Source organism: Salvelinus alpinus, chromosome 6, assembly GCF_045679555.1.
Source record: "Salvelinus alpinus chromosome 6, SLU_Salpinus.1, whole genome shotgun sequence".
Taxonomy (NCBI): Eukaryota; Metazoa; Chordata; class Actinopteri; order Salmoniformes; family Salmonidae; genus Salvelinus; species Salvelinus alpinus.
Genome location: NC_092091.1, coordinates 70,380,503 through 70,402,696, shown reverse-complemented (window position 1 = coordinate 70,402,696; position 22,194 = coordinate 70,380,503). Strand labels below are relative to the sequence as shown.

Sequence of the window (22,194 nt, the reverse complement as noted above, 5' to 3'; positions counted from 1 at the left end):
ACTGGTGCCTTCCAAGTCGAGAATTAAGTATCGCCTAGTAAAGGTTGGTTAAAGAATTGTCCCCTATTCAATATCCTAAGCCATAACCCAGTTCATGGGAGGATAATCAATCACATTACAGGTCATCTCCATAGCTGAATCAGTGTAACATGAAGATTGACTGACTACTGAAAGGTATTAACCACTACAGTCTGGTGGATATATACACGTTTCACCATCTTTACCATTCTATCCTTGTTTGCTACTCAGTATAAGGCTCCGGTATGTAAGAGTCAACCAGTTGAACAGAACAGCGGCTTGGGCCACATGGACAATGAACACTGAAAGAGACAAGGATGAAGATTAACTAAGACTTTATTCCATGGAATCAAAAAGTTACAAAGCAAAGTTAAAGTTATAATCTCTCTCTGTATGGACAGTAGTATTCTTCTGGCTACCACACATTTATTGAGTGGGTTCAATTTAAGCTACACTGCTAATAAATCAGGAACGTCACTTGCAGCTTGCTCTCAGCAGCAAGGCACTATGGGAAGTCACGTCTGTAGGTGTTGTCCATTTGGTAGTTTACTCTCAACACTCCCCTTTAGAGGGAGGCAGGTAGCTGAAAGAAGTTCTCCTTAAGGTCACCTGTCTCTATGGAAACCATACACCCCACCTCCTGCTGGTTAGCTGGAAAATGGAAGGCCACGGGGAGCAGCTACAGTAGCTTTCTGTTTTGCATGCAAGATTAGGTTTTGCAATTAACCGTTAACAGGAAGGGAGCCAAGGCACAAACATTTCAGTTATACAAGAACCCAACTAAAATACTTAGATAAAAGGGATCATCTAGTGGCATACAAAACAGAAGTAGAAACATTTAACTTCTCATCTTGACTGCATGGCCAGCTCTGGTTATGTGGCTATGGTGCTATTAAAAATAAGAAAAAGTGGGCTGAACCTCAATTGAGTAAACTTCCTAGGTCGTACCATAAGATAAATGCTTTAAAACATGTTTCAACGGAAAACAAGGTAGTCTCCCTGTATCAGTGTGTTTCCTTCCATTTGGGGCCTAATAAACACAGCCCTGACTCATTACAGGGCCACACTGTTCTCCACATTGTTGGGACTCAGGTAGGTGTACGGCAAGGGCAAAGGGACATTCCTGTGTTGGATTTCAACGTTGTATTTCTTCAGCTCATCTTGAAATTTGTGAATCAGTTGCAGAGGGGCCTTCTCGCTGAAGAGATCCTGATAGCCATTTCCAAGAGCGACCTAAGTAGGCAAGAGTTGATGAAATAACATGGAAACTGTTGTTTCATGAACCACTGATATACTAATTATGACTACTAAGGAAACGATTTGATTGGGATTGTCATGAAATGTTTCAGCGTCATAGGATTTACTCAATTCAGTTTCTCTCATATACTCACAAAGTCAGTGGGCTGCTTGCTCAGAAGGTACGCTGTGACCATACCATGGGCGGTGGTATTGATGTCAGGGAAGGTCTTCAGCATGGTGCTCTCAGTACACTGCCCCTTAGTGGTGGGAGGTGGACGTTGCAGAGCGATGGGGGAGTTGGGCATCCAGCCGCCAAAATCAAACTGGAATGACAATGGCGAAATATATCAAACCACTTAGCTTTTCCAATATAATACACCAGAAACACTAATACTAACATCACATTTTGAATAACAGCGGAGGATAATGCACACAGGTTTTTGACATGTTTCAAAGTTCATTACCTGTCCACTGTTGACTGCAGCATGTTGGACAGACACTGTAAAGATCACCATGGTGATAAACTTGACCAGCTCTGTCACCAAACTGAAAGACTGAGGGATTCCTGCACAGAGAAGATACAGTATGCCAAGATGATCAGTGCACTGGTCAAAAGTAGTGCATTAAATAGGGAATAGGTTGCATTTTGTGTTAAATGAGAAAAGTGTAACCTGTGCTGGTTTCGGACAGGAACCCATAGAAGAAGATATCCTTGATCCAGTTCTGCAGTTCAGAGTCATTCTGGACGTCTGAGTCACAGGTGTAGTAGTAACAAATCACTTTCTTAACAAACCTATACACAACATCAGGCATTAGACAAACACTATGACAACATAGCAAAGGAGCACAGATACACTACATATACACACAGAAGTATGTGGACACCCTTCAAATTAGTGGATTCGGCTGTTTCAGCGACACCCGTTGCTGACAGGTGTATACAATCGGGCACACAGCAACACAATCTCCATAGCAGTAGAATAGCCTTACTGAAGAGCTCACTGACTTTCAAATTGGCACCGTCATAGGATGCCACCTTTCCAACAAGTCAGTTGGTCAAATTTCGGCACTGCTAGAGCTGCCCCGGTCAACTGTAAGTGCTGTTATTGTGAAGTGGAAACATCTAGGAGCAACATCGGCTTAGCCACGAAGTGATAGGCAACATAAGCTCACAGAATGGGACCGCATAGTGCTGGTTGCAACACTCACTACCGAGTTCTAAACTGCCTCTGGAAGCAACGTCAGCAGAAGAACTGTTCGTCGGGAGCTTCATGAAATTGGTTTCCATGGCCATGCAGCCACACACTCACAAGCCTAAGATCACCATGCACAATTCCAAGCGTCGCTTGGAGTGGTGTAAAGCATTGGACTCTGGAGCAGTGGAAACACGTTCTCTGGAGTGAATAATCACGCTTCACCATCTGGCAGTCAGTTGGACGAATCTGGGTTTGGCAGATGCAAGGAGAACACTACCTGCCCCAATGTATAGTGCAAACTGTAAAGTTTGGTGGATGAGGAATAATGGCCTGGGATAATTTCATTGTTCGGGCTAGACCCCTTAGTTCCAGTGAAGGGAAATCTTAATGCTACAGCATACAATGACATTCTACGATTCTGTGCTTCCAACTTTGTGACAACAGCTTGGGGAAGGCCCTTTCCTGTTTCAGCATGACAATGGCCCTGTGCAAAAAGAAAGGTCCATGCAGAAATGGTTTGTCCATAAAACTCACAATAATCCAGCAGCATGATATAATTTGGGGGGGAGGAGTAGACTGGAGTTTAATAAACAGAATAATGCAAAAATGTAGTTGCATGAATATATAATGTTCAAATCCAATCATGCTGCCAAATGAGGTTTACAACATTTCTTTGCACAGATCTGGCCTTTTTTGCAGCCTAAACATCTATAGGCCTATACAAACATTACCTGTGGATGATGTCCCACAGCCTGAGTCCATCATCCCTGTAGAAGAAGTTGGGGATTGATGACAGACCACGTTCAGTGATGTCTTCCGGCATACAGAGGGAGCTGTAGGTCAACGAGGCCATCGCTTTCTTCAGGAACTCAATCATCCCTGGACCTCCAATACCGGCATTCTTCAAGATGGGTTAATGGGATAGTTAACTTTTTTAGGGCGGATAGACACTACAAGCAATTTCTGTCTGTGGGCTCCCGATGAGAATTTCTGATATTGCCTGGGGGGCATTACATCGCAGCCCACTTTCCTGGGATTTATATTTGTTAACTGGCTCCTGGGCGCTCTACGGCATCCCGATAATTTCGGACATTCTGCCTTATCTTCGGTGTTAGTTGTGCTAATCTAATGCCAGCAAATCAGACACTGTAAAACTTCCATTTCACGAGTTTAAGTACCAGACATGAAAATGGGTTTAGAATATTTTAGGAAATGGATGTGAGAATGAGGATTCAGTTGGGAAATGAGAATGGACTGGAGGAAGCTAAGGGCTGCAGGTGAAGGATCCGGAGGGTTTGATTCTGTAGGGTTTGGCTTGGAGTCTCAGGTAGACATCACCGTCAGGTCATGGTAGTTAGGCTGCTGTGGTGAAGGAAATCTCCAAAAAGAAAAATCAAAGTTAGTCCGATCCTGGATAAAAAGTGAGCTGTTGTGGACTGCAGTTGCTGAATGGTTGGCGATATAGCTGAGGTAGTACAGGCATATGGACAAGATGCCTGTGAGTGAGCCAACAGACCCCAGGAGAGCAAGCAGAAGCGACAGTGGCAAGGGAAAGAAGGAAGAAAACCTTGAGGAACCAGGCTCAGCTGGGGAGCCATTTGTCTTTTGGCTGGTTGGGTACGATACGGTGCATGAGATTGACGGTGTCCATGAAATGAGGCATAAACTGGAGGACTGTGCCAGAGTTAATGCAGGTTCTGAGAGATGAGTGAGCATGTTGTGGGTTGTCTTTTATTGTTGTTGTCAGAACAGATGTAGGAATGATAGGCTTGAGAGGAGCTGTACAGTGTTGTCTTAGATGCCATGGAAGTGGCTCCGATGCGGAAGGAGTGTCTGGAGAATTGATCAGCAGGATAGCCGGACAGGGATAGTATTTGTCTCAGATGGGAATGTAACAATTGGCGATGGGATCAGAATCTGAGATAAATAGTGGATCGGATGGAAAGGCATGTTGAGATTGTCTGAGCTGCAGGAAGTAGGTGAGTGATTCGTAAGGGCTGATGGTAGTCGGAACAGATAGATTGGTGTGGTTCTGCCAAACTGATTGGTTTCTCTGTGTTTGATGGGGGAATCTTTCGATGATGGTGACATTTGACACGCTGAGATGACAAGAAGGGTTGTAGATAACAGATGTAAACTCTGAACATTGCAGGAATCCCAAAAATGACAAAGGAAACATTGATTCTAGTGTGGAAGAAACTGTGATGGAGATGTAACCAGGCCACAGCGTCTGGATGCAGGCAGACAGGATATCGAAGGTGATGGGCTGGTGGCGAGGGGGTTGGTGGACTTTGGTGCGTTGGAGGCCCTTGAGAAGGGAGACTTGCAGGTGAGAGGAGGAACATGAAGACCCAGTAAGCAACTTGAGAAAGAAGTTGATCCCGGCCAAGTATATCCGGATGGATGATGTCCGCATGGAGAGGGATGAGCTGGCATGGGTGATGAAGGAAGACATGGTGACCAAGTTGTTGGAGGGAAAAGGAAGGTAATATATTGTATGGAAACGCTGGAAGAATCTCCTGGCTGTCCAGTAAGAGGACAGTGTACTTTGTGCAACAGCTGATAGGATGGCATGGCTGAGAGATGAGGCAAATGAGTGGATGTTTTACGGGAAGGTTGGAGGGACTGGGGTTGGTAGGGGTTCTGCATACAGGGCCAAGCACCTGAAAAACTGAAATTGGAGGCGGGACAGAGAATCAGTGATTTAGTTACATTGGTCGGGTACATGTGCACCTGAGAAGGAACTGATGGGTGACGGATAGCCAAATTAGACGTCTTGGGAAACTCATGATAGGGAGGTAGTCAGAACGGCCCTTGTTAATGATGTGTACCATGGAAGGTTGTCGGAATGGATGAGAAGCAGCTACGGCAATTGGCTACAACTCGAACAGGGCGTAGGAGGGGGCTGCAGGAGAGGAAGCAACCACTATAGAAATTCCTGTACCCAATGGAAGGGGCAGCATCAATGAACTACGTAAGTCTTCTGGACAAGAGACAGTCATCATAGAAAAAGGTGATGCTGTTCCAATGACTGAGAAGGTGCCAAGGCCTGAGCTCTGTGAGTGGGACAGGAAGGGATGATCCTGATGGCATAATTTAGATGGCCCAGCAATAAAAGCAGCTGACATTTAGTGCAGTGGGGAGATTCCAAGTAATTGGACAGGAGGAAGGAAATGCACTGAAGTTTGTTGAGAGGCAGGGAGACCTGAAATAAGACTTTGTCCAGTATGATGCTGGGGAATTTGAGGCGAGTAGAGGGGCCTTCCGTCTTCTACTCAGAGTGGTACGCCAAGGAGAATGAAGGTGGAAACAAGGGTGGAAAGGCTCAGGGAGGGAGAGGATGAAGTGGTGCCAATAGTGAGGAAACTGTCGAGGAGATAGAGAACATAAAAGGAAACATGTTGACATTTAGCAAGATCCAACACAGGGCTTCAGGCTAAGGTGTTGAATATTTGAGGGCTGCTCTTGCATTCAAAAGTTAGGCGGACAGAAATAATACCGCCCCTCCCAGCAGACACCGAAGAGATTCCAGGTGTTGGGATAGAGGGGCTCCACCTTGAAGGTAGATATTATGTCGGCTTTGGCAAGCAAGGTTCCACTGCCAGAAAGTTTAATGAGAGTCATGGCATGGTTGACCGTGGCGTACTGCAAGGTGAAGTCAGGACTCAGGATGAGGCTGTTGACTGAAGATTCATGGGGGGCGGAAAGATCGATGATGATACGCTTCTTGCTTGAATACATTCGGGTGGCAATTCCGAGGGGAGTGATTCGTTAGGTGGAGAATAGCGGGGATGAGAAGGGGCCAATCATAAACCCCTGCTTCACCTTCTTGGCGAGGAGGTTGGAGCAGAAGTGAGGAGTGCAAGGAGTAGAGAATTGTATTCTTTTCAGTCCATCAAGCAAATATCGTACAAATGAGGGGTCAGGGTGAAAGTCCAAGTCCGCAGCCCTGGTGGTGACGTTGTTGGGGGTGGTGACGTTGATGGAGGTGGCAAGATTGACCAACAGTCATTTATCAGTAGAAGGAGGAGTGGGATTGAGGGCAGGAGGTGCGGGCGCCACTACAGAATGTGCAGGAACTTGCATGACGAAGTTCTGCAGCCGTAGGTACTGAAATTGCTGCAGATTATGCTAACTTCGGAGAAGATTACAAGATGACCACGGTGGTCCTTCCTCCCGCAGAACACGGCAAAGGCAGAACGTTGTGTAGAAGGAGGAAGAGTAGGGCGGAACAGCGAGCAGAGGCAGGGCAGATGACACTTCAGAGGGGCAGACAGGGAGCATGTGGCAGGGTGGGAGGGTGGCAGGGTGGGATGGGCAACCACAGAGGTCGCAGGCGAGGGACACTTTGCCGGCGAAGATGCGACAGTGGAGCTCAACGTCGAGGGCGTCCCAGTACGTCACGATGTTCCACTGCAGGAGCCTGGAGGCAGCGGCTTCTGAGAACCGGCGATGGTAGTCGTAAAAGGTTGTACCACCGAAACGGACAGCCGGATCCGTGATGATGGATTGGTAGTCGTCCAACTCTTGGTGGCGAGAAGGATGTTCTGAGCAGATGACATCTATGTAATGGGAGATAGCCAAGAACAATTCTGGGACAGTGAAACCCTGGATTGGTGTGGGTCATTGGAGCATAGGGGCACCTGGAAGAGGCTGCAGTCGAAGATGCGGAGTAAGGCCTGTGCGGTAGAAGGAGTGAGGAGAGCGGCAAGATTAACGTCTGCACCTTGTACGATCTGCTGGCAGAGAGAGGAAGAGACTGGAGGCGGATTGAGGATCAGGGAGTGGGTGGAGAATGAGCCGGGGTGGCCATAGACACGGAGTGGTTGGCCGGAGGGCGGGGCTTTGCTGTGATGACTGGATCAAAGAGGCAGTCGGTTTACTGAACTGGGACAGCATCGCACCTTGAAGGGCGGCAACTGTAACTGGCTGAGTAGGTAGGGATGTGAGAGGTCATTGAGGTGAAAGAAGGTGAGACGCTGCAGTGGTGGCAGCGAGACCTGTGAGAAAGGTAGACACTGGTAGATAGAAAGGGACCTGAGGTGGGGGAGGGTAGCCGGAGAAAGAGACACAGAGAGAGATGGAAGGCCTTTGGCTGGTGAGCTCCGGCGGGCAGGGCGGTGGGGAGATCGGCCTGGAACGGTGGGGCTATTAATAAACATTTTACGGCTGAGAGATTCACAGAAATGTATCACAACACTACAAACGTGACAGAGTTCAGCCTGATGATTGAATCACTCTACTGAGGTATGTGTCGCTAGGTGTACGTCTCATAACGATAACCAGCTCATTACGATTTGGCTTGACTGATTCGTCAAATGTGAGAGGTACCCCAATGTTAAAATTGTATAATCGTAGTGTTCAGAACGCCTTATTTTAGATTTACCTAGTGTTGTTGTTTCATCCAAACAGTTTTTAAATATGCTAGCTGGTAATTTAGCAAATCCAAAATAATTTGGCTAGAATGTTTGGAGAACGTAGCAATGATAGTGAAAATGAATTGTATCAGTTAGCCGTGCATTCAAAAGTATGGGGAATGCAGGGGGATTCCAAATCTGTGCATATTTTTTCGAAATGCCGTGCTCTTTCCCTAGACTTTTGAATGCACTGCTAGTGCTAACTCAGAGGTCTCCAACCTTTTCTAGTATGAAAGCTACATTTAAAAAATGAAACGCCACAAGCTACACATTTCTCTCTAGCTTCCAAATAGGCACATTCTTCTCCTCTCCCCTGCAACTCTTCCCCAGGTCCTCAGTGTACAAGAGAAGATAGTGCGCTGTTTTTATTAATATACCTCGTAAAATAATGGTTAATAAACAGCGCTAAGGGTGGCCCTATAAAATCGGTGATTTCCCCCCCTAAAAAATGCTATTTAATTGTTTTTATTCCCAAATCATGTTGTTTTCACCATTTTATTTGGTTCAGAAACTATAATGGAAAGGGGAGACTCTCACGATGGTGTTCTTCTCCGTTTTGCTCTTTGACCACTTCAAGTGTCACAGGACTCAGCCAACTTCTGTCTGTAGCGTTCTAACCATTTGGGTCGCTATGGAAAGGGGAGACTCTCACGAACACGATGGTGTTCTCTGTTTAACTCTACGGGACTCGTCTGAAGATAAACCATACAAACAGAAGTAATGGAAGTATGGAGGTAGTTTGTGCCAATAAGGGGTTAAATATGTTTTTTTTTAAATGATATATATAATCTCCTCCCTCAAATACACAGGCATTGAGCATGTTGCTCTACCAAGGAGAGGAGGTGACATTGAGGTCCTACTACCACAAAGGGAGGCTTACTGGATATTCTATCTAAAAACATTGACCCGTAGTGGTCTGAATATTGACTTTGATCTCAGGCCCTTCTTATGAACAATTCTTTCTTTTATGAATAAGTCTTAAAAATGTATATATTCTTTCTACAGCTTATTAGCGCACACCTAATATGTTCCCACTGTTGATGCTTATTATGCATTAAGATTGAACTAAAGATTACATGTAACAAATGAAATGAAATACAAAACAATTAAACAATGTATGTTGATGCTAATATTATGTACAATATTCAATTCTGTTTCTATATGATAATAACCTAATATATTTAACATGCCACAAACTATTGTTTTTTAACAGTTTCACTAATTAATTCAAATTAACTAAATCATTATGACACTCCCTTCACTATTGTCATTGGTTGCACTAATTACACTGTTTGTCTACATAACCTGGTTCAAGTATTCATGACATTACCATGAAGAAGGTACAGGGATGCCGAAACGTTGGTAAATACCCATTAAATGACTGGGAGTTTATATATGGAGTGTGCGACACTCTTTATTTTGATAGTTTATAGTTTATTTGCTGTTAGTCAGCACCTCCACACAAACACATTTTTCTGAGTGTGTGCCAGCTCATGTTTTTTAAAGTTAGCAAATAACACATAATAGATACAAATTCTATACTTATGTGGAATGCTTCTGCCAGTAAGCCTACTTTGCATTTAACATTTAATTAAGAAGGTTTTTGGGAAAGTATTTTTGTGAACCCACAATACGGTTATCACAACTGGTTACACACGGACGGAATGTTAGACAAACGCACGCATCACACAAACAGACGGGAGCAATATTGTGGAAATTAATTAGCAGATATTGTGTGAGGTTTCGCTTTTTAAGCCAATAGTGGCGAACCAGGGGTGGAATAATGTTGCATTGATTAGATGGTGTCTAAGACTTGTGAGATTTGTTTTTGACAATTTGCGGTGGAAAACTATTTGGCGAGCGACTCATGTGGTCTGCGAAATACTGGTATCAGTATCCACTAGCATTGTGACATTCCATAAGTCTTAGCGTATTATAGAACACAACAATATAAGAATGGGATAGGCAGTACCTCTGTGATCACCCCCTTCTCTGATATGAGGGCCTTTCTAGCCAGAGTGTTGCTCTGCAGAGTGTAGCGGAAGTGAGAGATCAGGAGCTATGGAGAAAGATGGAACAATCATACATTAAATGCACAACTAAAGAAGCTATGTATTTTACTGTACTACAATCTACTCCAACTTTCAATTATTAAAAGAAAATACATGCATTTTGTATAGATATTTTTCGAATTCCTAAGGTTTCTCTTGAATTATCATGTTATACATATTCAGTTGATTGGAAAATAACTTACACAGATATTGTTTAATAACAGTTGAAAACATACTGTCTGCAAACAGAGCACCAGGTAGGTACCTTGTAGATGGGATGCACCATTGGTAGGTTACGCAGTGTCGACACGGCAAACACCTCAGCCAGCAGGTGAGTCCTCAGCAAGTGAAAGTTCAGCTCATGTTCAGCGAAGTCAGCGTTCCTCACAAAGATCTTGGCCAGGAGCCAGTCATACTTAGAGTCAGTAGGAAGGAAGATGGGGTTGTCTTTTCCAGGATCCTGCTTCAGCTGTAAAAGGAAATGGAACAATCATGGTTAATGTTATATCATGTACCATTCAGACAACACTCAAGACAAAGTTAAGTAAGCAATTAACAGTTCATCTTATGTATGTCTTTAAATTAATGATAGTGACAATATACACACACAATATTCCTTAATTGAGAATGCGTATATTGTCACTATAATTAATTTAAAGACATTCATAGGTTGAATTGTTAATTGTTTACTTAAAAATGTGGCTAACATTAATCAAATGTTTTACTCGTGATAACACAAAATCAGTATATGCTTTTGCTCATGGTTTTTGCTTTCTGGTCAAATAGGTCATTTCTGGGCAATATTTCTGTCCATTTAGGGGACCCCTTTTGGCTCAAGAGCATCCCCAGTGGCAAATGTTCTGTTGAGCTTCTTCAATGTGGAGTTCAGAACTCTACATTTCACTCTCATGTGAGATGTACCTGGATTGCGATGGGCATGAGCTTATCTTCTGGAGTCATGTAGAGGAAGCAGAGAGGAGCAGCCAAGAAGTGCTGTTTCCCATTGATCACGTTTGCAGTCACTCCATGCAGGCGCTTGTAGTCAACCAGAAAGATGTTACCTTTCTGTTTAGGTTAGGACACGAATGAGTTAGGAACACCATCAACACCATACCAAATAATTATGTAGGCTACTGACACAATGTAATGTACTACACACAAATTACTGAGGAAGAAACCACTAGAGCAATAACAGAACGATGAGTAACAAACCTGAATTTCCTCCTCAAGGCTTTTTCCAAAAAGGGAAGCCTTCACCATGTCTTCTGTGACGGGGAAGTTCTCTGGAAGCTTGGAGCAGCGATGGATCATCATGGGGTTGATGCCGTTCAGAAGCTGATACCCGAAAAACTCATCCTCCTTCCAGTTCTTTTTGACATAGTCTAATAGATAACAAAATAATCAAATAATAATGAGTAAACCATTTGAATCCATGACTTATTCAAGACAGACACTACTGACCAGACCTTACCATAAACATCAGTCGTGTGGCTATTGAAGACTTGACTGAGCTCATCTAGGCTCTTCCATTGTTCCTTGTTGGTGGACAGTCCTGCTAGTTTCAGCTTCACCCATCTGCCGGGACAGAGAAGGAAATGAACTTCAACATGCAAAAGACTTCGTTGGATGGTGCATTTGGTTAGAGAATGGTTTTAACACCACCAGAGTGTCCCCCAGGTGTCTGTGTTGGGTCCCTTACTCTTCATCCTCCCCCTTGGGTGGTTGATTCATGCACAGGCCACATATATTGAATATGTGTCAATCGCAATTTGATAAATGTCTGCTCTTTGGGTTAAATGTGTTCCTATAGTCCTGTGTGGCCAGTTGGTAGAACATGGCTACAATGATAGTGGGTTTGATTCCTGCTGGGGCCACCCTATGTGAAAAAAGCATAAACGCACTGTATGTTTCTTTTGCTAAAAGTGTCTGCTAAATGGCATGTATTCATTTATTATATTTATGTAATAAATAAATATATAACATATACATAACATATACAGTATAACATACATTGAACAAAAATGTAAACGCAACATGCAACAATTTCAAAGAGTCAATTGATGTCAGTCAATTTAAATAAATACATTTTGGATTTTACATGACTGGGAATACAGATTTGCATCTGTTGGACAAAGATACCAAAAAAAAGGTAGGGGCGTGGATCAGAAAACCAGTCAGTATCTGGTGTGACTACCATTTGCCTCAGGTAGTGCGACACATCTCCATCGCATAGAGTTAATCAAGCTATTGATCGTTGCCTGTGGAATGTTGTCCCACTCCTCTTCAATGGCTGTGCGAAGTTGCTAGATATTGGCTGGAAAGCGCTGTCGTACATGTTGGTCCAGAGCATCCCAAACATGCTCAATGGGTGACATGTCTGGTGAGCATGCAGGCCATGGAAGAACTGGGACATTTTCAGCTTCCAGGAATTTTGTACAGATCCTTGCGACATGCATTATCATGCTGAAAAATAAGGTGATGGCGGAGGATAAATGGCACGACAATGGGCCTCAGGCTCTCATCACGTTATCTCTGTGCATTCAAATTGCCATCGATAAAATGCAATTTGGTTCTTTGTCCGTAGCTTATTCCTCCCCATACCATTACCCCACCGCCACCATGGGGCACACTGTTCACAATGTTGATATCAGCAAACCGCTCGCCCACACGACACCAACTGGGATTCATCCGCAAAGCAACGAGCACACTTCTCCAGCGTGCCAGTGGCCATCGAAGGTGAGCATTTCCCCACTGAAGTCGGTTATGACGCCAAACTGCAGTCAGGTCAAGATTCTAGTGAGGACGACGAGCACGCAGATGAGCTTTCCTGAGAAGGTGTCTGACAGTTTGTGCAGAAATTCTTCGGTTGTGCAAACCCATAGTTTCATCAGCAGTCCGGGTGGCTGTTCTCAGACGATCCCGCAGGTGAAGAAGGTCCTGGGCTGGCGCGGTTACACTTGGTCTGCGGTTATGAAGCCGGTTGGACGTACTGCCAGATTCTCTAAAACGACGTTGGAGGCGACTTATGGTAGAGAAGTGAACATTCAATTCTTCTGACAACTGCTCTGGTGGACATTCTTGCAGTCAGCAGACCAAATGCACACTCACTCAAAACTTCAGACATTTTGGCATTGTGTTTTTTGACAAATGCCACAGGTGCACCTGTGTAATGATCATGCTGTTTAATCAGCTTCTTGATATGCCACACTTGTCAGGTGGATGGATTATCTTGCCAAAAGAGAAATGCTCACTAACAGGGATGTAAGCAAATTCGTGCACAAAATCTGAGAGAAATAAGCTTTTTGTGCGTATGGACAATTTCTGGTATCTTTTATTTCAGCTCATGAAACACTTTACGTTATGTTTATGTTTTTGTTGAGTGTATATAACATATATACAATTTCTGCTAAATGGCTGAATGGCTTGTTAGATGTATATTTTTTAAAGGAAATATTTTCACAGGTATGTTGGGGACATGCCAACATAGATAATGACAGATCGAATGCATTTCCTGGTGTTGCCTCATGGTTCTCAACCTGGGATCCATGTACCCCTGGGGGTTCTTGGTCTGTACTTGGGAAGACCCATAAGAAAATAGGCCAAAAGGTGAAATTCACACGAAGGGGGTACTTCAGGTGTACTCCACACAGAGCTAACTGGGATTGGGGTACAGTAAGCAAAAAAGGTTGAGAACCAGTGCTCTAACTTACACTTTGGCTGCTGTGAACTTCATCTCCAAGTCCTTGGTGAAAGAGAAGCGGACCTCAGCAGGGAGACCAGAAGCGCTGGCAACTTTCATTATTTGGGGTAGACCCTCGGCATATATACTCCAGCTGAAGGGAATAGACACGGTAAATCAAGACGGGATACACACCCTGTCATTCACTATTACACACTACCATACCAGACCTGGGTTGATTATTTTAAGTGCAAACCCCGCCCACCTGCTACTCCAGGCAGGCTAAACTAAATGCTCAAAGTATTTGAAAGATTTCCAATAGTATTTGAACCCAGGCCTAAACCATGCAAAAAGGGAGGGGGCTTATATAAAAATTATGTTGTTAAGCAGACACTTATCCAGAGCAATTAGGGTTAAGTGCCTTGCTCAAGTGCATAACAACAGATTATTAACCTAGTCGGTGCTGGCCCAGCGCTCTTAATGGCTAAGCCACCTGCCTCTTTTATTCCAATTGCACATCAATTTATCTGTGTGTAAGAGTTATGTTTTTATTTGGATGTTGTTTAAATTAGCTACTGTATCTTTAGTAATGTTTCCACAAAGCTCACCGGTACACCTCACAGCGACTCTGCAGCTCCTTCTTTCTCTCCTCTATGGCCCTTCGGTAGGTCTCATTGAATATTAGCTTACCTTGTATACAAAAGACCAGAAATGTTGATAATTTTCATGTTTTTATGTATTGGTCAATATCTTAAGAAATCCACTGTGTATATCGACCATTATTCCATAAATATGGACCCTTTCATACACACTTCAAAATAAACTATGACTACCCAGACTTTTTTCAATGAACCCCTCTTTATTCATATTAATACATTCACATATGCTGCTGCTATTCTCTGGCTATTATCTGTTATCTTTACACCTGCCCTTCATGTACGTAGTACCTCAATTACCTCAACTAACCTTTACCCCTGCATATTGACTCACATACGCTGCTGCTATTCTCTGGTTATTATCTGTTATCTTTACACCTGCCCTTCATGTACGTAGTACCTCAATTACCTCGACTAACCCTTACCCCTGCATATTGACTCACATACGCTGCTGCTATTCTCTGGTAATTATCTATGCACTTTACGCATACCCTTCATGTACATAGTACCTCAATTACCCTAACTAGCCTGTACCCCTGCACATTGACTCGGTACCGGTACCCCTTGTATTTAGCCTCGTTATTGTCATTTTATTGCGTTATTTACTCTAGTTTATTTACTAAATATTTACTTAATTTTTTTAATTCTGCATTGTTGCTTAAGGACTTAGGCATTTTAAGTAGGCATTTTACGGTAAGGTCTACACCGGTTGTATTCGGCACGTGACAAATAAAATATGATTTTACTACAAATGACATTCAGCTAGCTGACCTATAGCTGTGTGTCATAGGCACAGCAGGTATACTCAGAGCTTAACCTAGACAATGATCTATATATCAACATACTGACCAGTGCCCTCTCTGATCATCAGCGGCACATAGCCTGAGATCCAGTGGTAACAGGGGAAGTTGGCCGTGTCTCCTTCTGGTGTGGTCACCACTACTTTAGAGCAGAACCAGTCATTTTTGATGTAGCCGAGCAGGCAGTATGGCTCTGTTTCCAGTACCACAAACTCCAGATGGCCCAGGGAGAAGGGACAGAACACATTGTGCTCAATCACCTTTAGAGAGATAGATGACATGATCCCAGTTAGAATGATCCCAGAAAACAAACAATGTTCTCTCAATGTCAACTAAGTTGAGCCTGTTTGTTTTGTTGTTTTTCAAATCCCAGAATGTAGCTTTAATTTGGCCTTTCTGACAGTACAGGAGGTTTAATACTTTGTTTCACTTCCACACCCAGATGGAATGTGGCATAACGCAACTTCATTTTTAAAAAACTTACCGATCCTTGGCTGGCGGTTTTAGGGATGTACGTGCGTTCACTTTCTCCGTTTGTGCTGACCAGTTTAACGTAAACACTGTTCCATGTTCCGGCAAACATAATTTCTCCAGTAAACACTTTCACTGTGTACTTCATCATGATGATTCTACAAGACAAATACTTATACAGATACAGCGAGACAACATATTAGACATACAGCATTACAACTTAGCCGAAGCTAACTCAATAGAACCATGTGAGATGATCAACTGCAACCAAATGTTTGCCACAGTAAAACATGTTTAAGTACAAATTGTATTGGATTTGAAAAGCCTGTTATATTAAATGAAGTGACATTTAATACAGACCACTAGGAAAATTCAATAAATATGTTTTTGCATGTGAATAAATCATTTCAAAAGTACCAAAATTCTGCATTTTGACATGTCCCTTTGTGCACCCTCTGTGACTTCTGGGAAGATTTAACCCACTTAACCCTCACATTTCTTCATTTTCACTATCACTGTAAAGCCCTAGTTAATTTGTTACTTTGACAGCCATTTCTGAAGATGATAATTTTTTTTTATGTGATTAGTGATTGATCTAATGAAATGTCTGTCCCTCAGTTTAAGGTCAATACTGTTACGTGAACTTAACATGGTGAAACTATTCCTTTTTAAATATATTTTTTTAAAGAAACATTTAACATCTAATAATCAAATCAAAGTGTGAAAGCAGGTGAGCTGGTTCTACTCTTTTTGGCCATTTTCTCGTGTTTTTTGGTGGGAAACTGAGCGGGTTGCGCATAGCACGTCAACCTGGTTACCCATAGTCAGACAGGAATAATTTTTTGTAACGATAAATAGAAGAAAAAAAAGGAAAAAAAACATGCAGCTTGCCTTCAATTGCCCTTCTCTGTTTCACACAAGCTTCCACTCCCCCGTCACGAGGGGATGGATTTATGGCTGATTTAAGATGAATTTGTCAACCCTGTTACTTTATTTGTAATATAATAGGTACCTCAAATCTAATTTGTTCCACACTCCGAATACAACAGGTAGACCTTACCGTGAAATTCTTATTTACAAGACCTTAACCAACAATGCAGTTAAGAAAATATTTACTAAATAAACTAAAGTAAAAACACAAACAGCAACAATAAAATAACAATAACGAGGGTGTATATACAGGAAAACTATAGTTCTTTTTGTTAATAACCTCTTGAGATGTTCAACTTAATAAAAAATGATTAAAAAACATGTGCTCTTTATGAAAGAATGTTTAAATTAGTTGATAACAAAAAGATACAGTATAGTGAAGTTACACTACCCAAAAGATTTGAATGACCCAAATATTCCTAGTCTTTTACAAATTAAAAATGTTAGTTCATGTATGTACCAAATAACATGTACAGTATGTTTAAAATCAAATCAATATAACAAATTACAATGTAATTATTCTACATCCAAGGTTGAACTCAAAAAAGAAAAGTAGTGTCAAGCAGCCTCCTGTGTCCTGTTCATAAGGAACTACCACATTCAAATCCTCATAAAGGGCAGTGCAGAATTTAACTGACAGAAATGATGAATAAGCTTCCCTTACCTGGGTGTGTCGTATCAGACTAACTGTGCGCTGGATAAACATCACTGGCTACGTAGCTCTATTTATATTTAGATGGGGTTGGAGGAGTTTCTACAGCGTACTCCCACACACACCAGTTCTAGGTACCTATAGAAAAGGGCCTATAGAAAGTCAACACCCCCCTTGAACTTTTTTCACATTTTTTGCATTACAACGTGGGATTGAAATAGATTGAATTCTATTTTATTGTTTTTGAGCTACACAAAATAAAATACCTATACAAATTTAAACTAAAATATAGTCATTGCATAAGTATTCACCCGCTTTGTTTAGGCAAGCCTAAATTATTTCAGAAGTAAAAATTGGCTTAACAAATCACATAATAAGTTATATGGACTCACTCTGTGTGAAATAATGACATGATTTTTGAATGACTACCCCTTCCTCTGTCCCTCATTCTCACAACACCTGTAAGGTTCCTCAGTCAAGTATTGAATGTCCAGCACAGATTCAACTACAAAGACCAGGGAGATTTTCGAAATCCTCAAAGTAGGTTGTGTTGATCGTTGACAAAAAATAACAATTCAATCCATTTTAATCCCACTTTGTAACACAATAAAATGTGAAGAAGTACAAGGGGGTGTAGAATTTTTAGTAATGAGAATGTACCTAGGTGAGTTTCTACACCTGACTCCCACACTCACCTGCTAAAACTGGAAATACTACATGAGACAGTTCCATTGAAATGAACCTAGTAAGTTAATAAGTGTATCATCATATCTCACAAACTATTAAGCTACTTGCTTGCTTGCAATGCAATACTTCAACCATTAGAAACTGTGCGTATGCATAGTCTAAAGTTTGCAATGCAATACTTCAACCATTAGAAACTGTGCGTATGCATAGTCTAAAGTTTGCGGAAAGCTAAGCGTATTCTCACGTCAAGTTCACTTTTTATGAATGCCAGCTTTTGCATGAAACCTGGCTAACACATGTTTTGGTATTTCTTATGATTTTTTTGTACATACTCAACGTTTATAAATGAGGCACCAGTTCTTCTCTGTGGCCAGAGGGACCCAAAGAAATAGAGGCATTTGGTGAACACCAGCTCCAAATATAACCATCTTCGTATTGGATTGATGACAACATTATTTTATTCATTCACAGTCAGGCTTATGAAGCCAGCTTGTTAAGATCTTATCATCAAAGTGAGAGTGACTTATCAAACATGAAGGAAGTTTCACATACTGCATACCAACTTGGCAGAGTGTACTGTACCTTTCTATGGTCTAGATTTCTTGCTTTCCTCATTCCACTCCTCACAAAAACGTTTTTTTCATTCCACTAAACCAGAGAGGTGTCTCAAGGAAGTTAAATTCCTCACTATGAAAAGTTCTTACTTACTACATTTTACATTTGAGTCATTTAGCAGACGCTCTTATCCAGAGCGACTTGCATTTATCTTAAGGTAGCTAGGTAGGACAACTACATATCACCGTTGTAGTAAGTACACTTTTCCTCAAAAAAGCAGCTATAAGCAAAGCCAATGGCAGTAAGAAAAGACAAGTTTTAGTGCAAAAGACTCATTAAGATCTGATAACCAACACTGTTAATATGTGTACTGTAAACTGGGCCAACAGGTTTCTTAACACTACAACAACAGGACATGATAGGTGATACAGTGTGTTGAAATCATCTGGGAAGTTGGATGGGTTCCAGAAAACAGGTGAAATCAGATGAACAAAGGGGGAGTAGAGGAGGAAAGAAGGGGAGTAGATGAGGAAAGAAGGGGAGTAGAGGAGGAAAGAAGGGGAGTAGAGGAGGAAAGAAGGGGAGTAGATGAGGAAAGAAGGGGAGTAGAGGAGGAAAGAAGGGGAGTAGATGAGGAAAGAAGGGGAGTAGAGGAGGAAAGAAGGGGAGTAGAGGAGGAAAGAAGGGGAGTAGATGAGGAAAGAAGGGGAGTAGATGAGGAAAGAAGGGGAGTAGATGAGGAAAGAAGGGGAGTAGATGAGAAAAGAAGGGGAGTAGATGAGGAAAGAAGGGGAGTAGAGGAGGAAAGAAGGGGAGTAGATGAGGAAAGAAGGGGATGGCAGAAAAAAAGGATTAAAGACATTAAAGAGGACATGATTACAGTTCATATTTAATGTGTATTTTTGATTGACAAGGCTTATTTGTAATACTGTATGTGGCATTTGTGACATCGCAGGTTTTGAAATCAGTGTTTTTCTTACTTTTAGTCCTACCCTGCGTTTGTTAGGACTTTACTCCTCATCTTTTTAACCACAGATTATAGAAACGCACCGTTTTCACATATGTAGACATTGGTTTGGTGCTGGAGATAATGAATATGAGGTTTAAAAGTGGTAGAATTACCCTTCAATACTATGTTATAATTCCACACCCAGATGGACTGGTATAATACAACTTTTTTGAAAATGTACCGATCTTTGGCTGGAGGTTTTAGGGATGTAGATGCTTTCACTCTCTCCCTTTATGTTAAACTGTTGGCACAGACACTGTTCAGTGTGCCTCAAAACAAAAAAAGTGTTATGTTGCCCTTTAAAAAGCTCATAGATTTTTTGTGAAGCATCTATGAAGTGCATTTTATGTATGTTATATACGTTTCTGTTGAAGTTGCATTTTGTCAATGCACCCTACATAGGGAGCTGTTATGTCACCCTTAATACACTGTTTATAGATTGACGTCAGATTATATATTATTTGTGAAGCATCTATGTAGTGCTTATAACATCTTTACGTATGCTGTAGTTCCTTTTAAAGTGGGACCAGATTCTCTCAACCTGGCCCAGCTAGTCATAGGAATGAAAAGTATGTGAATGGATTTACATTGTCATCAAATGGACAAATTGTCCAAGGATTTCAAATTGTGGCAAAGGGTTACTCACAGCCTGTCACGCCCTGGCCTTAGTTATCTTTGTTTTCTTTATTATTTTAGTTAGGTCAGGGTGTGACATGGGGGATGTTTGTGTGTTTTTGTCTCGTCGAGGGTGTTTGTATTGTCTAGGGGGTGTTTGTAGAGTTCATGGGGTTGTGTTCATTGTAGGCGTTTATGTAAGTCTATGGTTGCCTAGATTGGTTCTCAATTAGAGACAGCTGTCTATCGTTGTCTCTGATTGGGAGCCATATTTAGGCAGCCATAGTCATTAGGTAGGTTGTGGGTGATTGTCTATGTCTATGTGTAAGTTGCCAGTGTCTGCACTTATTTGTTTTGTATAGCTTCACGTTCGTCGGTTTGTTGTTTTGATTTAGTTTGTATAGTGTTCGTTTCGTTTGTCTTCTTCTAATAAAGAGAAGAATGTATTTATATCACGCTGCGCCTTGGTCCCCTCTTTCACGTAACGACGAACGTGACAGAATCACCCACCACACTCGGACCAAGCAGCGTGGTAAGCGGCAGCAGCAGCAGGAGCAGCGAACACAGGATTCATGGACTTGGGAAGAAATACTGGACGGTAAGGGACCTTGGGTTCAGGCTGGAGAGTATCGCCGCCCTCGTGAAGAGCTGGAGGCAGCTAGAGCCGAGAGGCGGTGGTATGAGGAGGCAGCACGGAAGCGAGGCTGGAAGCCTGAGAGTCAGCCCCAAAAATTTCTTGGGGGGTGGCTAAGAGGGAGTGTGGCAAAGTCAGGTAGGAGACCTGCGCCAACTCCCCGTGCTTACCGTGGAGAGCGAGAGTACGGGCAGACACCGTGTTATGCGGAAGAGCGCACGGTGTCTCCTGTACGTGTGCTTAGCCCGGTGCGGTACATTCCAGCTCCACGTATCGGCCGGGCTAGAGTTGGCATCGAGCCAGGTGCCATGAAGCCGGCTCAACGTATCTGGCCTCCAGTACGTCTCCTCGGGCCGGCATACATGGCACCAGCCTTACGCATGGTGTCCCCGGTTCGCCAACACAGCCCAGTGCGGGTTATTCCACCTCCCCGCACTGGTCATGCTACGGGGAGCATTCAACCAGGTAAGGTTGGGCAGGCTCGGTGCTCAAGGGAGCCAGTACGCCTGCACGGTCTGGTATATCCGGCGCCACCTCCCCGCCCCAGCCCAGTACCCCCAGTGCCAACACCACGCACCAGGCTTCCAGTGCGTCTCCAGAGCCCTGTTCCTCCTCCACGCACTAGCCTTGAGGTGCGTGTCCTTAGCCCGGTACCACCAGTTCCGGCACCACGTACCAGGCCTACTGTGCGCCTCAGCCGGCCAGAGTCTGCCGTCTGCCCAGCGCCGTCTGCGCTGTCCGCCTGCCCAGCGCCATCTGAGCTGCCTGCCTGCCCAGCGCCATCTGAGCTGCCTGCCTGCCCAGCGCCATCTGAGCTGCCTGCCTGCCCAGCGCCATCTGAGCCGTCCGTCTGTCCCGAGCCGTCAGAGCCGCCCGTCTGTCCCGAGCCGTCAGAGCCGTCCGTCAGTCAGGAGCTGCTAGAGCCGTCCGTCAGTCAGGAGCCGCCAGAGCCGCCCGCCAGCCAGGAGCCGCCAGAGCCGCCCGCCAGTCAGGAGCCGCCAGAGCCGCCCGCCAGTCAGGAGCCACCAGAGCCGCCCGCCAGTCAGGAGCCGCCAGAGCCGCCCGCCAGTCAGAAGCCGCCAGAGCCGCCCGCCAGTCAGGAGCCGCCAGAGCCGCCCGCCAGTCAGGAGCCGCCAGAGCCGCCCGCCAGTCAGGAGCCGCCAGAGCCGCCCGCCAGTCAGGAGCCGCCAGAGCCGCCCGCCAGTCAGGAGCTGCCAGAGCCGCCCGCCAGTCAGGAGCCGCCCGCCAGTCAGGAGGTGCCAGAGCCGCCCGCCAGTCAGGAGCTGCCAGAGCCGCCCGCCAGTCAGGAGCTGCCAGAGCCGCCCGCCAGTCAGGAGCCGCCCGCCAGTCAGGAGCCGCCCTCCAGTCATGAGCCGCCCTCCAGTCATGAGCCGCCCTCCAGTCATGAGCCGCCCTCCAGTCATGAGCCGCCCTCCAGTCATGAGCCGCCCTCCAGTCATGAGCCGCCCTCCAGTCATGAGCCGCCCTCCAGTCATGAGTTGCCCTCCAGGCCGGAGTTGCCCCTCAGTCCGGAGTTGCCCCTCAGTCCGGAGCTGCCCCTCCGTCCAGTGGCGCCCTCTACGAT

The 22,194-nt window shown here is 44.0% G+C and overlaps 1 protein-coding gene across 1 annotated transcript; it reads right to left on the bottom strand.

Moving 5' to 3' along the window:
* Positions 1–336: 336 nt before the first annotated feature.
* Positions 337–17,162, bottom strand: LOC139579230 (hydroperoxide isomerase ALOXE3-like). Its single transcript, XM_071407705.1, has 15 exons — positions 17,122–17,162; positions 15,541–15,699; positions 15,106–15,316; positions 14,209–14,290; positions 13,632–13,754; positions 11,393–11,496; positions 11,134–11,303; positions 10,843–10,986; positions 10,187–10,390; positions 9,843–9,929; positions 3,185–3,354; positions 1,929–2,050; positions 1,722–1,822; positions 1,410–1,580; positions 337–1,251 (listed from the first exon to the last, which is right to left on the bottom strand). Exons 2-15 carry the CDS (start codon positions 15,676–15,678, stop codon positions 1,072–1,074), a joined length of 2,007 nt encoding a protein of 668 aa, XP_071263806.1. The 5' UTR covers positions 15,679–15,699; positions 17,122–17,162; the 3' UTR covers positions 337–1,071.
* Between the last annotated feature and the right edge of the window lie 5,032 nt (positions 17,163–22,194).

What these genes read in the sequence shown, in the direction of transcription:
- LOC139579230 (XM_071407705.1), bottom strand. Translation starts at nt 15,678, where the DNA reads ATGATGAAGTACACAGTGAAAGTGTTTACTGGAGAAATTATGTTTGCC. An exon ending in AGTCGCTGTGAGGTGTACCG is followed by an intron (nt 13,755 to 14,208) that starts GTGAGCTTTGTG and finishes TATTCCCTTCAG; the next exon opens with CTGGAGTATATATGCCGAGG. An exon ending in CCACACGACTGATGTTTATG is followed by an intron (nt 11,304 to 11,392) that starts GTAAGGTCTGGT and finishes GTTATCTATTAG; the next exon opens with ACTATGTCAAAAAGAACTGG.